Here is a 15,744-nt window from a genome sequence, read left to right as displayed (position 1 = left end):
CTAAGGGCAAGCTGCGTAAGAGCGAAGCATAACTCTGCAGAAGGGAAACAAACACAGCATTTCTAAGTGTGTACTGTGAAGGTATTTAATAGAAAGATAAGTAGTAACTCACATCTTAGAATTTAAAAACAGGCTCATGGGTAAGAGGGTGAGACGTCTGTAGCCAGATGTTGTTGTGTGTCTGATCCAGAGAGGAGGTCGATTGAGTCTGCCAGCAGGTGGTGCTGTGCATGTGCAACATGGATGGTAAGCCTGGTGGAATCTCCAAGTTGTCTGCCAGCAGATGGTGCTGTGCATATGCATCATAGATGGTGAAGCCTGGCAGAGTCTCCAAGATGTCCGGGATCAGCACATGAGCCGTATGACGTCATCAAAATGCGACCCGTTTCTGAGCATGTGCAGGATGAGATGCGTCCAGGCGTGCTCTTTCATCAGGAAGGGCAAATAGTAATAAAACATACTAAGTGACCAAGGAAGGTTGTATAACTTTTGTCAGGTTTTCATAGTTTGTATCCACACGTGCAATGTAGGACCAACATTGTAAGTGTGAACGCCGATGGCCTACCCACAACCCAGAGCATTACAGGGAAGTGGAAAGTGCTGGCTGTGGGGGGGAGCAAGGGATAAGGTAAGTTACACTGGGGATTATTTACTAAAACTGGAGAGTGCAAAATCTGATGCAGCTCCACATAGAAACCAATCAGCTTGCAGGTTTTATTACCAAAACCTAATTGAACAAGCTGAAGTTGGAAGCTGATTGGTTCCTATGCACCGCTGCACGGAATTCTGAGTGCACCAGTTTTAGTAAATCTCCCCCACTGCTTTTTCATAGTACTCTAGACAAAAACAGGTATTTAACCCTTGCGGTGCTTTAAGATGAATCCTGTGGCCTGAAGTATGTGTACTCACTTTAAATGATTGAGTTTGTGTTTCTGCCACAGCCACTCTTAACTGGTAATTAAAAAAAAAAAAAAAAAAAAGTACAACGTGAACAGTTCTGGATCGCAGATGAGTATTGGGATTTAATTAATCTAAAAAGATCTTCTTAGGGAAAAAAAAAAAATCTTAATTTCTGTAAAATAAAAGGTAAAAATTCTAGTAGAAATTAAATGTTTCTCTCCAGTACAGGTCATAGGCATGCATGTTTTGTACCTTTTGATCATTAAACTATAGACATAAGTGACGGAAATCATAGGGTTGCCACTTCATCCCTTTTAAAACCGAACACATATTAATTACACAGGTTCTGTGACTGATTAAGGTGGTAATTAAATTCACTTGGTGCCTTATCTGCATTACATTAGCCTCAGAACCTGTGTAATTAATGTGTTCGGGTTTCAAGGGATGAGGTGACAACCCTAGGAAATCATTTTATTGTTTGTGCTACTTTGGACAGGTGGAGAAGCTGGAGGGTCACCTGAAAGAGAAGACAGACAAGTGCAGTGAACTCTTGTTGTGTAAAGAGCAGCTCCAGCGTGATGTTCAGGAGAGAAATGAGGAGATCGAGAAGCTTGAGTGCCGGATACGAGAGCTGGAGCAGGCTCTACTGATCAGTGCCGACACTCTGCAAAAGGTATTATTCATGTAGAGATGCTTGCTCTGACAGCCAAATAATCATTAATGGCACCCCAAACACATCTAACAAACGTTCGTGTGCATTCCATTATTGACAGCCTGTTCATTTGGAAATGCGCCTTTTCTGTTCTGGTGTGGAAAGGTCTGTCAAGAACAGATTGCACAAAAACACACATGCGCTGCAGCATGCACCGGCCCTAAATGATGTTTCAGAGCCCATTAACACTGGAAAGCAGTAACTTTCCTGAACCACGCGGGAGTACGCTTCCCTTGTTAGATGTGCGCAGGTGCCATAAATTGTTAATGGCACCCCAAACACATCTAACAAGCTTAGCGTGTTTGCGTCCATCAAACCACATGGTACCACTGTACCATACAAAATTGCACACATTTTTGCACATTCCTGTGCCTTTTGCATCCCATGGAAATGAATGAACAGTCAAAAGCAAAATGTTCATCCACGTTCCAGTGTGAATCAGCCCTTACTGAATACAGAACTGCATTACTTTGGGTCTTTTATACCTGCCTGGAGTTCATCTTCAAGTTAAATAGGAGCTATTGATGGTTATGCTAGTTTTGGCCATGTATGGAATCCAGCTAAGGCACTTAATTTACATTACATCTTCTATAATAGCAAGCTGAACACATGGCATGTGATGAGAATGGAAAGGGTGTCTTACAGGGAAAATATTTTTTGGATTGTAGGTGTACATGGGGAGAGAGAATATATTTATTCCAGAGTTCAGCTTTAAATGTTCTGCTCAGTAAACCAACCATTACACGACAGTCAAAAAATACATTCAATAAATAATTATCCGCGCTCTAATATTACCGTGCCAATGCTATATATTATATAATACCATAGCAATACCATTAATTTATATATGCTGTGATAATATCATTTTATCAACTTTTTACCTGGATTACCTAAATTAATCTTATTATATTATCCTAGTGCTTAATAAAGCTTAAAAATAAAAAGTGTGTAATTAAATTCAATTATGATATTTGTACAATGTGATTATCTCGTTAAAAATAAATAAATTAATAAAATTCACTGTGCAAGTGTGAAAATCAACTGAATATAAATAAATAAAAAATAATGAAAAAATTATATAAATTCATATAATCTAATATGCAAATGATGCAAAGCAAACAATAAATTGTATATATATTAGTGAAATATAAATAAATAAAATAATAAAGAGAATTAAAAAATATATCAGTTCATAAAGTTCAGCAGCAAAAATGTGCACAAAAGAAAAATGTGCAAAAAAGTTTTTTAGGGTTCAGCAGGAAGTAGATATTGGTGATATATATATTCATCTTATAATATTTGTCAAAAAATACATTTGTAGTGGTAATGAGTTTAATTTTTTTACAAGGTATCAGAAAAGGCAGACTCGCTTCCAGTTCTGATATAGAAAAACTCTCATATATGTTTGATGCCCTGAATGGGGGAATTGAACAGCTGCTGTAGCATTAATGTGGACCACTAATATGTTCTATGTCTGTTTTGGTACTTGCTGATGCTTATCTGCTGCACTGAATGTTGGAAACTTACTGAACCCCCAGTTATACAAGCACTTTTGTTACTTGAGGGCCATGTTTTTGAATACTGTCGCTATGTAAATTTTATAGAAGTTCGTCTGCTTACATCTCCGTGCACATTCTGCAACTGTGCTTCAACCATTGTCCCGAATGTCATTTTCTAGGTGGAGGACAGAAGACCGTCTTTTGCTGGGGCAAAAGGAGAAATGCCTCTTGAAGCTCAGCTCCAGGTAGAGAGAGAGGCCATAGACCGAAAAGAGAAGGAGGTGAGTTTTTTCCTTTGTGCAGTCTGGAAGAGCAAAATGATGACGTTACAAAATTCATTCATTGACATTTCCCACGACCCAGACATAGCTATCCAATCTAAACCTCACCAGAGCTGTTAAATATTTTCCACAGCTCCCTAAGTCCTCATGCACACTGGATGTTTTTACAGTGGCTGTTTTTGGCTTTTGATGTTTTTTTTTTTTCTACAGCTAGTAAACTCCCCAGCATGTTCTCCTATGTGTCCATACACACAGACTGTAATCAATGTTTTTTGGCTGGAAAAAAAACCCAGGACTAGTGGGTTTCTAGAGGAGTTTTTTAGCTGTAAAAACGCTCGAACGCTGAAAAACACGGTCAATCGTGCAAACCAGTGTTTTTGGACTTTTATTTTTTTTACTAAAAACCGCCATCACCACTAAACGCTACTACAAAAATGCTAAGAAATGCTGAAAAACTCAGATTTTTAACATGACTTTACAAAGTTATTAAAACGCCATGTGTGCATGGAACCTAAATGCAAAACATAGGCTGAACTACAAACGTAGCTAATGATATACCTAGTAAAAAATGCAGAGCACATAGCACATTGCAGCAAACCTGTCATTTATTTCAAACTTTCAGAAGTGAATGGCTTGTCCTAATAGAGAAGTTACCCCAGTGTGCCTGCTGTTATCTTTATTAGCCGGAAAACCATAATCTGCGCCCTCTGTGATGTCATTTAACCTCTTTTGCGCTAGACGCTTGACTTCCCCAAATTCTGTGTTAAACCCAGCCCAACACTGCCATCCTTCTATCTAGTGAGAGCACTTCAGTGACCATTAAAAGGTAAGTTCACCATTTAGACAAAAATAATAAATGCACATTTTTTTTTTGTAGGTAAAAAAATGTGCATTTATTATTTTTGTCTACAGGAGCCTGGAAAGCATTGCACCAGCATCAAATCATTGATTCTTCCTGTCAGTATATCCGCTTGCTCGTACATCCCATATGGGCAAGCAGATATACTGACAGGTATGCTGGAGACCTTCATTGCACCAGCGATCTGCTGATCACTGGTGCAATGCTCTAGAGCAGGGGTGGCTAACCTGTGGCTCTCCAGCTGTTGTGGAACTACATTTCCCATGAGGCATTGCAAAGATGGGAAGTTACTGACTTGCAGAGGCATGATGGAACTTGTAGTCCTGCAGCAGCTGGAGAGCCGCAGGTTGGCCACCCCTGCTCTAGAGGCTCCAGAAACACAAAATTATAAATGCACATTTTTTGCCTGCAAAAAAAATGTGCATTTATTTATTTTTTTTTTTTTGTAAAAAGGTGAACATATCTTTTAAGCTGGCTATACACTTAGGTTGTTATGTTTTGTTTTTTTCAGAAGGTTGAATGGGAAAAAAAAAAGAACAGATTCCTTCATCCACACAAATGAGGTGGATGGAAGAACTCCCCTCCTCCATGACATCATCTCCCTCTGCTGTCAGCATACGCTGAGAAACGTTTTCCAGCATGTCACACTGATTTGATTTTGGGCAGTCCCTGCTAAACTGGACGAATTTTGATCGACGTATAGCCAGCTTTAGAGTGAAGGGTTATGAGTGGATTAGGCAGTACTGATTTGCACTGGACTATATATTCTATAACATATTTCAGGCATCGGGAGCTAAAGGCATAGGTGTTATGGTGGAGCTTACAGGAAGTATGTCAGCAGTCTGATGATGGTGATATATGGTTTAGTGAGCAGGCCCATGATACAGAAAGAAGCATCTGGAAACTATGGTGTCATCCTGCTGCCTAGACGGCAAGATAGAAATATGTGAGTCACAAGTCTGGCTGAATACAATTGCAAATATTTTTACAGGGGACAGTTAAAGTGACCCTGTGGTGACAGGGTCACTTGTAACCAAAAAAATCTCCTGTAAAGAAGAGCATGCATACTTGCCTTTCCCAGTGGCCTATGTTTTCAAACTCTGCTGCTTCCTGGTCACTGCAGGCATTTCACACTTCAAATACCCAACCTCCTCTGCACCCCATGATTTTTCCCATCCAAACTCATAAGTCCTATAGTGGCTGTAGGGGCAGGTATTCACACTCCTGGAAGTGTAGAATACCTTCAAGTGCCATAGAGCTGCCAAAGTAACAGGAAAATATACTTCCTTTTCTTTTACAAGGTGGCCCTTATCTACAAATGACCCTGTGATGATCGACTCGCTTTTAAAAATGTTTTAACTGTTTATTTGGGCATTTGGTGGGCGGCACAGTGGCTTAGTGGTTAGCACGTCTGCCTTGCAGTAAATGGGTCATGGGTTCAATTCCTGACCATGGCGCCTCCTGCATGGAGTTTGCATGTTCTCCCTGTGCTTGCGTGGGTTTCTTCCGGGTACTCCGGTTTCCTTCCACACTCCAAAGACATGCTGGTAGGTTAATTGGCTCCTGTCTGAATTGTCCCTAGTATGTGTATGTATGAATGTGAGTTAGGGACCTTAGATTGTACGCCCCTTGAGGGTTAGGGACTGAGGTGAATGTACAGTGTGTGTGTGTGTGTAAAAAGTGCTGCGTAAATTGACAGCGCTATATAAGTACCTGAAATAAATAAAAATAAATAACTCTACTGTCATCGTTGACATGAGAAATGATCCGCATGGTTTGTTTTTGGGTTTTTTTTCAGCTGATTTTATTGCTTTGAATCTTCACTTTTTTGTCTCACAGGTCACCAACCTGGTGGAACAGTTAGAGCAGTTCAGGGAAGAGCTGGAGAATAAAAATGAGGAGGTACAGCAGCTGCACATGCAGCTGGAGATCCAGAGGAAGGAGTCCGCCACCCGTCTGCAAGAACTGGAACAAGAAAATAAAGTTTTAAAAGTGAGTTTCCCTCACGGTCCTAACGTTCAGGACTTAAAGTATAACCCAGCTAAAATCCTGCATGCTGTAAGAGTTAGAATGTTTGTTTGTGTTTGTTCTCTGTGACCCCATTGAGGAGATCTAACCTCACTATTTGTTATAAAAAAGGAAAACGTTTTTTTTATGGTCGGCACAGGAACAGAAGTAATATCTTTCTATGCCGGTGCCTGGCAAAGCTAAAGTTTCCTCCAATTTTTGAGAGGTTTACACTTCCTGTTGTGACTCTTGGCCCAGGAAGTGCAAAGTCCCTCAATGGTTAATCACACAATTACAAAAGCCAGATAGTTCTAATTCTTTCCAATACTATGCAAAAATAAGAACACGTTTTGGTTTAAGTACACTAACTAAATTCAGTACAGTAGACCTGCATCATTGTCACCCAAATGTTTGCTAATCTCTACATTGGAATGCTTTTCTGAAATAGATCTGTTCTGCTTTCTCTAAGGATGAGCTTGAAATGACACCACCTGAGGAGACTTCGTCAGCTGCCTTTAGACAAGGAAAAATGGATGATCTGTTACTCTCTAAAGACCAGGAAATCTTGCTTCTTGGTGAACAGATTAGAAAACTGCAAGCACAGCTTGAAGCTGCCACTGACAACAAGGTATTGGTACTGAGCATTTGTCAGGAATGTTGTTTCTGAAGAGCCTTAAAAGATGGAAAAAAGAAATACCCGGCCTTTCCAACTATTGTTTGTGTACACAATATATCCAAAAGTATGTGAACACCCCTCTAAATTATTAAGATCAGGGGATTTCCAAGGGTACTGTTAATTCTACACCATGCGACAACATATTGCACAATAGTGCACTTCCAACCTTGTGATTACAGTTTGAGGAAAGCCCTTTTCTGTCCAAGCTTGACTATGCCCTTGTGCAGAAAGCCTGCAACATAACAACTTGGTTTGACCAGTTTGTTGTGGAAGACTTCGAATTGATGCACAGAGCCCTGACCTCTACCCTACTTCACACCATTCAGATGAACTGGAATGCTGGTTGCGACCCAGCATTAGTAGCTGCTCTTTTAGCTGAATGGATACAAACTCCTACAGTCATACCCCAAAAGATTTTCAGAAACGTAGAGACTGTTATAGCCAAATTGGGAGGGGGGGGCACAAAATTTTGGTGCCCATAGTTTTGGGATGGGCTGTCCACAAACTTTTGGCCACCTAGTGTACACATAACTTAGATGACAGAGATTGGATGACTTCAGAAAAAAAAAAAAAAGAAAAAAGTTTTTTTCTTTATATACCCTATCACAATGCTTATGTGCTAATATACACTATATTGCCAAAAGTATTGGAACACCCCTCCAAATAATTGGATTCAGGTGTTCCAATCACCTCCATGGCCACAGCTGTATAAAATCAAGCACCTAGGCATGCAGACTGCTTCTACAAACATTTGTTAAAGAATAAGTCGCTCTCAGGAGCTTGGTGAATATAAGCGTGGTCCCGTGATAGGTTGCCACCTGTGCAATAAGGCCATTCGTGATATTTCCTTGCTACTAAATATTCCACGGTCAGCTGTTAGTGGTATTATAACAAAGTGGAAGCAATTGGTAACAACAGCAACTCAGTCGTGAAGTGGTAGGCAACATAAAGTGGGGTCAGCACATGCTGAAGCACACAGTGCGCCGAAGTTGCCAACTGTCTGCAGAATCAAATAGCTGAAGACCTCCAAACTTGGTGTGGCCTTCAAATTAGCACAACAACAGTATGTAGAGCGCTTCATGGAATGGGTTTCCATGGCTGAGCAGCTGCATCCAAGCCTTACATCACCGAGTGCAATGCAAAGTGTTGAATGCAGTGGCGTAAAGCACGCCACCACTGGACTCTAGAGCAGTGGAGATGTGGTCTCTGGATTGACGAATCACGCTTCTCTATCTGGGTTTGGCATTTGCCAGGAGAACGGTACTTGCCTGACTGCATTGTGCCAAGTGTAAAGTTTGGCAGAGGGGGGATTATGGTGTGGGGTTGTTTTCAAGGGTTTGGGCTTGGCCCCTTAGTTCCAGTGAAGGGAACTCTTAAGGCAGCAGCATACCAAGACATTTAGGGCAATTTCACGCTCCCAACTTTGTGGGAACAGCTTGGGGATGGCCCCTTCCTGTTCCAACATGACTGCACACCAGTGCACAAAGCAAGCTTCAATAAAGACCTTGATGAGTGAGTTTAGGGTGGAGGAACTTGACTGACCTGCACAGAGTCCTGACCTCAACCCGATAGAACACCTTTGGGATGGATTGGGGATGGGGCTCAGGAGCGAGCATGCATGAATTTCCTCATAGGAAGCTGCTTTCTATGGGGGCACTCGGTAAAGGGGAGGACCCAGAAGCACTGGCAGGGGACTCGAGAAGAAGCGAAACAGGGCTACTCTGTGCAAAACCAATGCACAGAGCAGGTAAGTTTAACATGTTTGTTATTTTAATAAAGTAAAAATTAAAGCTTTACAATCACTTGCAAGAATGCAAGAGATGGTGTGGCAACCGCCCAGGATGGGTTAGAACCTGTGGTTGCTTCTCTTAGCGTTCACAAAATGCCACTGAGAGAGAGTCAGATAAAATAACACACTTAAACTTTCAAAAAAGTATGTCATTTGCTTTGTTTGTTTTTCTTTAGTCTTTTTATAATTAAACTGACTAGTAGTTTTTTTGGGTTTTTTTACAGATGATTGAAGAAAATAATGAAAAAATTAAGCAATATAAGAGCCAAATTAAGTGTTTGAAAAGCGATCAGGAACGTCTGAAAAAGAACAGTGAGGAAGAGATAGAAAAACTAAATGAAGTTATAGAGAAACTTCAAGAGGAATTATCTCTTATAGAGCCAAAAGTAACTGTGAGCTTTACTAGCATGGCTGAGATAACTGGCAGCAGCACATACCAGCCTGCAGATCTATCACCACTGGCTGAACATGCTAATTCGAATGTGGACAACATAGTGTTCGATCATAAGGAAGATGAAATGGAGGAACAGTTTTCAACTTCCTCAAAAGTAACTCAAAGTTCCGTTCTAGACATGGAAACTAGTCTGCAACAGCTCCAGGAAACTATTAAAGATAATGATCTGACTTTGAAGCAGTATTATGAACAAGTTATGACACTCAAAGAGGAGACCAAAGTATTGAATGAGACTGTGGAAAGTCTAAGGTTAGAATTGGCACAGAAAGATAAAAAAGTAAAAGATACCGAAATTTCCAAGAACCTTCCCAGCTCTATAGGCCTAGAAACATCAACATATTCTCCTTTAGATAGAACAGATCTGACTTTCATGAACACTGAATTGGAAGCAACCAAAGCAGAACTGATACAGGTCAAGGAAGAGCTGGAAAAACTGAAAGCATCTTCAGAAAACACCATTCTCAATGAGCTGGGTACCATCAGATCAAAAGAGGAAATTGATATAAATTATACATCTAGTATTGAGAATTTGACTGAAGCTTTGAGAGAAAAAACTGCTCAGCATTTGGCCGTTGAAGCTTTGCTTGGGTCGGTGCAAGAAACTTCCCAGAATGCAATTTATCATTTGCAATGTCAGGTGCAGGATCTCCAGAAAGCTGTTCAAGAGAAGGAATCACAGCTACAAGAACTAGCACACAATGCTCAGGTCCTTGAAAACCAGGAGGTACAGCGACTGAATGAGGTCATCAAAAGGTTGCAGTTGGATTTGATAGAGGTAAATGAGAAGATTTCAGAGGGAGCTAAACATACAACAAAGGATGGAGAGAGCCAGACAACCCATAATGAAACATCTAATGCAAATGCAGCATCATTGCATCAGAAGATCGAATCTGATGATGAAAAGGCAGCTCTGTCAAAGGAAGTTGAGGATGCTAAGAAAGAGCTAACTCTTTTGAAAGAAGAGCTAAAGTATCTAAGAGAATCTGAAAAAAATAGTGACAAATCTGAAGGAAATGGATTTAGGGAAGATGGTACCAGGCATTCAGACCTTGATGTAACTGATCCAGAAAGTTCTGCAGCTAAAGAAACAATACAAGAAGTAGTGGGCCAGTACTTGCCTGCAGAAACACTAAAGACCACACTGACTGCTGAAATAAATATGGAGTCACAACTTCAGGAACTTAAGGAAGTTATAAAACTAAAAGATTTGGAGTTGCTGCAGTATGTAAATCAAAAAGATTTGCTTCATGATCAAGCACAGAAAATTGAACAGTTAAATGAAGAGATTAGAAAACATAAGCAGGATTTGGCAGAGGCAAGTTCTGATCTAAAGATAAATGCCACAACAGGTTTAGTAAATTCTAAAGAAAGGTTGGAAAACAAAGAGAATGTTGAACTGGATAAAGCAAAGGCAGAACTCGAGAAAAGAGAAAATGAACTTGCTGTTTTGGTGGAAGAACTGGCAAATCTGCAGATGGCCCAAAAACACGATGATGTGACTGTTAAAAGTGCCTCCACACAGGTTGATGTAGCCACAGCAGCACTTACAATGACTGATCCAGAGCAAGCATTGAGGGTAAAGGCTGCAGAACTCTTAGAAAGTCAAAAGTTGAATGTATCTTTGGAAGAAACCACTCAGGCTACTATTCATAAAATGGAGTTGAAGTTGCAAGAACTTCAAAAAATTGTTGAGCAGAAGGATTTAGAACTACAGCAGTATGATCAGCAAAAAGATCTACTTCATGATCAAGCACAGAAAATCGAACAGTTAAATGAAGAGATCAAAAAACTTACGCAGGATTTGGCAGAGGCAAGTTCTGATTTTAAGATAAATGCCACAACAGGTTTCGTACATTCTACAGAAAGTTTGGAAAACAAAAAGAATGTTGAACTGGATCAAACTAAGGCAGAACTTGAGAAAAAAGAAACAGAACTTGCCGTTTTGACGGAAGAACTGACAAAACTGCGGATGGCCCAAAAACATGATGATGTCACTGTAAAAAGTTCCTCCACACAAATTGATGTGGACAAAGCAGCACTCACAGTGGCTAATCTAGAACAAGCATTGAAGGAAAAGGCAGCAGAACTCTTAGAAAATCAAAAGTTAAATGTATCTTTGGAAGAAACCATTCAGGCTACGATTCGTGAGAGGGATTTGCAGTTGCAAGAACTTCAAAAAGTTGTTGAGCAGAAGGATTTAGAACTACAGCAGTATGATCAGCAAAAAGATTTACTTCATGATCAAGCACAGAAAATCGAACAGTTAAATGAAGAGATCAGAAAACTTAAGCAGGATTTGGCAGAGGCAAGTTCTGATTTTATAATAAAAGCCACAACAGGTTTTGTAGATTCTAAGGAAAGTTTGGAAAACAAAGAGAATGTTGAACTGGATCAAACTAAGGCAGAACTTGAGAAAAAAGAAACGGAACTTGCCGTTTTGGTGGAAGAACTGACAAAACTGCAGATGGCCCAAAAACACGATGATGTTACTGTAAAAAGTTCCTCCTCACAAATTGATGTGGACAAAGCAGCACTCACGGTGGCTGATCTAGAACAAGCATTGAAGGAAAAGGCAGCAGAACTCTTAGAAAATCAAAAATTAAATGTATCTTTGGAAGAAACCATTCAGGCTACGATTCGTGAGAGGGAGTTGCAGTTGCAAGAATTTCAAAAAGCTGTTGAACAGAAGGATTTAGAACTACAGCAGTACAGCCAGCAAAAAGATTTACTTCATGATCAAGCACAGAAAATCGAACAGTTAAATGAAGAGATCAGAAAACTTAAGCAGGATTTGGCAGAGGCAAGTTCTGATTTTATGATAAAAGCCACAACAGGTTTTGTAGATTCTAAGGAAAGTTTGGAAAACAAAGAGAATGTTGAACTGGATCAAACTAAGGCAGAACTTGAGAAAAAAGAAACGGAACTTGCCATTTTGGCGGAAGAACTGACAAAACTGCAGATGGCCCAAAAACACGATGAAGTCACTGTAAAAAGTTCCTCCACACAAATTGATGTGGACAAAGCAGCACTCACGGTGGCTGATCTAGAACAAGCATTGAAGGAAAAGGCAGCAGAACTCTTAGAAAATCAAAAGTTAAATGTATCTTTGGAAGAAACCATTCAGGCTACGATTCGTGAGAGGGAGTTGCAGTTGCAAGAACTTCAAAAAGCTGTTGAACATAAGGATTTAGAACTACAGCAGTATGATCAGCAAAAAGATTTACTTCATGATCAAGCACAGAAAATCGAACAGTTAAATGAAGAGATCAGAAAACTTAAGCAGGATTTGGCAGAGGCAAGTTCTGATTTTATAATAAAAGCCACAACAGGTTTTGTAGATTCTGAGGAAAGTTTGGAAAACAAAGAGAATGATGAACTGGATCGAACTAAGGCAGAACTTGAGAAAAAAGAAATGGAACTTGCTGTTATGGTGGAAGAACTGACAAAACTGCGGATGACCCCAAAACACGATGGTATGACTGTAAAAAGTTCCCCTGCACAAATTGATGTGGACAAAGCAGCACTCACGGTGTCTGATCTAGAACAAGCATTGAAGGAAAATGCAGCAGAACTCTTAGAAAGTCAAAAGTTAAATGTATCTTTGGAAGAATCCACTCAGGCTACGATTCACAAGATGGAATTGCAGTTGCAAGAACTTCAAAAAGTTGTTGAACAGAAGGATTTAGAACTACAGCAATATGTTCAGCAAAAAGACCTGCAAAACCAGCAGATGAAAGAAAATGAGCAGCTGAATGAGAATAATATTCAGCAGGAACTGGCCCAGAGTGGTTTTCATGTCCACTCCAGAGACACAGTTGTGCACAGAGAAAATGTATTGCCTCAGAAAACAGGATTCGAAAGAGAAGAACTCATGCAAACAAAGGCAGAGCTTGAGAAAGCAAAAACAGATCTGGCTGTTTTGAAGCAAGAGCTTTCAAAAGGTAATTCGGCTGAGAAATATGGCAGCGTAGATAATGGGAACACATCTAGAAAGGTTGAAGCAGAACTTCAACTGAGTAATCTAGAGCAAGCTCTTAGAGAAAAAACAGCAGAACTCCTAGAAAGCCAAGCAGTGCTTGTATCTCTGGATGAGACCACACAAGCTACCATCCATAGCCTGGAGTCAGAGTTACAAGCCCTTCAGAAGACAATACAACTGAAAGACTCAGAATTGTTGCAATATATAAACCAAAAAGATCTAATAGATCAACAAACAAAGGAAATTGAGAGACTAAAAAATGTAATTAGCATGAACATGCATAATTTAGAAGATGCTGGGCCTGATGTCAGGAAAGATGAAGAAAGGTGTAGGGAAGCATTACAGGAAAAGGAATTGTTTTTGCAAAATAAGGCAAGTTTGGAAGGTAGTGAGCTGGTTCAAACAAAGGCTGAGCTTGAGAGAACAAAGATGGAAATGGCTTATATGTCAGAGGAAATAACAAAAATTAGATTGTCTCAGAAAAAAGAAGACATGACAGATAGCAACTCAACTAAGGAGGGGGAAGTTGGAAAAACAGCACATAAAGTCACCAATCTAGAGCAGGCACTGAGGGAGAAAACAGCTGATCTTTTAGCAAGCCAAACATTGCTTACATCTCTGGAGGAAACCTCACAAGCAACCATACACAATATGGAATCACAGTTACAAGAACTTAAGAAAGCTGTACAGCTGAAGGATTCAGAATTATTGCATTATTTGAATCAGCAAAACATACTCAACCAGCAAACTAAAGAAATTGACCATTTAAATGGTGTCATAGACTCCCTCCAGAAACAACTAGAAGAAGCACAACAGAGGACCTCTTTAAGTGCTGTACAAGAATGCAAATCTAAAAAGCTAGAGTTGACAGATCAAATGAATGGTGGTGAAGTGACCTTTATTAAGACATTAGATGCCAAAGCTGACAATGAGTATGAGGAACAGTTTGGACAACTGTATAGTACTCGGGAAAAGATGAACACTCTAGACACTAGTAAAAGAATGTCTGATGGCGATGTGACAGCTGTTATGGAGAACAAAGACCAATGTGATTGGATGATAGAAGCTTTGAGAGACCAGAACACACAACTCCTCTCAAACCAGTCTTTATTTACATCGGTGCAGGAGACCATGCAAAGTACAATAGACAGCTTAGAGACTCAGCTGGAGGAACTCCAGAAAGTTGTAAAAGAAAAAGACATGGAGATATTGTTGTATTTAGAAGAAATGGAAACACTCAAGGAGCAAGTGAAGGTCAAAACTGATGAATATGATCAGATAATGTTGGCCATGGAGGACTCGCTCAGGGAAAAAGTGGCTGCTGCTCTTGTAAGCGAAGCCCAACTCAAAGCCATTCAGTTACACACCAAACATATGCATGCAGATGACAGATCTTCTGCTGTGATGGAAGAGTCCAAACTATTGAAGTCTTATGGTCCTAACCTCTCTCAAGAAGGGGAGTCTGAGTCAAAGTCAGTTGTCCTCAACCTACAACTTCTAGAACTAGAGAAGCAGCTGACTGATCTCCATGAACAGCTTCAGGTAGAAAGAGATCAGGTTATCTTCACTAACCAACTAGCTGCTGAAAAGGAAAAGCAAGTGGCTGAACTGCAGCAACTCTTGAAGAACCGAAAGGAGAAACAAAGCATCACGTGGGCAGCAACTGAAACCAGAGATGTTGCTCTGTTACAGGTAATCAGTCTACTGATCTTGAGCTAATGAAGATGTTGGAGAATTCATGATTTATTTTCTGTTTATCAGATTTCAGAACCAATCTCTCAACAGAGGTATTTAAAGCAGAAGTGTAAACAGATAGAACAATCTTTCTTCCACCTCTGTTTTATATTAATTTAACACAACATTTTGTAGCAAAGGGACCTGTAGGAGGGCATACAGGTAGTGAGCAAAGCCAACAAAAGAGAATATATACCATAAACCGCCATGTTTATTGTACAAAATGTAAAAGTGACATAGTAGTGACCATATCCACGTTCCAGTTTTTACAGAGAAGGTCCACATAAGAAGTTCGACACATTTCGAAAACACTTTCTTCTTCAGGAGCGCATGTGAACACATATGTCCAAAAATGTGGGTCGATGCATTTAAAACCATGTCATGAGACCTTATTCAGGTAAGTCAGTATACATGATGACACAGCTGGGAGCATAAAAAAGAATCATGAACCAATGCCCATGAACAGCTCCCATAATGGATGTGTGGTATATGTAAGATTATGCAAATACTACTGTACCACTATAATCTTCATGGGTTGTGTCCCTCTACTATTTGATCACCATGCACCCATAGACACCAATTGATGCTCTTACTTTCTACATACAAAGACCTCACTCATATGGATGATATTTTGTGGTATTTGCTGCTGCCAAATGTGTGAATTTATGATCCTTTATATGCTCCCTGCTCCTTTATCATGTATGCTGACTCACCGGAATAAGATCTCATGACATTGTTTTAAATGCATTGACCCATGTTCTGGGACATTATATGTGTTCACATGCGCTCCTGTAGAAGGAGTGAATTATATCTGGGTACATTGCATAGATATGGTCACTACTATGTCAGTTTTA

The 15,744-nt window shown here is 40.0% G+C and overlaps 1 protein-coding gene across 6 annotated transcripts in view; it reads left to right on the top strand.

Annotated features, from left to right (window-relative positions):
• The window catches only part of AKAP9 (A-kinase anchoring protein 9), a 362,315-nt gene that overhangs the window by 292,814 nt on the left and 53,757 nt on the right, over positions 1–15,744 (top strand). For all 6 annotated transcript variants that reach the window (XM_089686483.1, XM_089686482.1, XM_089686484.1 and 3 more), the window contains 5 exons: positions 1,397–1,573; positions 3,291–3,392; positions 6,091–6,243; positions 6,728–6,886; positions 8,948–14,848. In XM_089686483.1, the coding sequence (XP_089542609.1) occupies positions 1,397–1,573; positions 3,291–3,392; positions 6,091–6,243; positions 6,728–6,886; positions 8,948–14,848 (6,492 nt within the window). The remainder of the gene's footprint in view (positions 1–1,396; positions 1,574–3,290; positions 3,393–6,090; positions 6,244–6,727; positions 6,887–8,947; positions 14,849–15,744) is intronic.

This window comes from Staurois parvus, unplaced genomic scaffold, assembly GCF_062004578.1.
Source record: "Staurois parvus isolate SC_StPar_1 unplaced genomic scaffold, SC_StPar_1.0 ptg000400l, whole genome shotgun sequence".
Taxonomy (NCBI): domain Eukaryota; kingdom Metazoa; phylum Chordata; class Amphibia; order Anura; family Ranidae; genus Staurois; species Staurois parvus.
The sequence above is the reverse complement of the archived record's forward strand: the minus strand, read 5'-3'. Positions and strand labels throughout refer to the sequence as shown.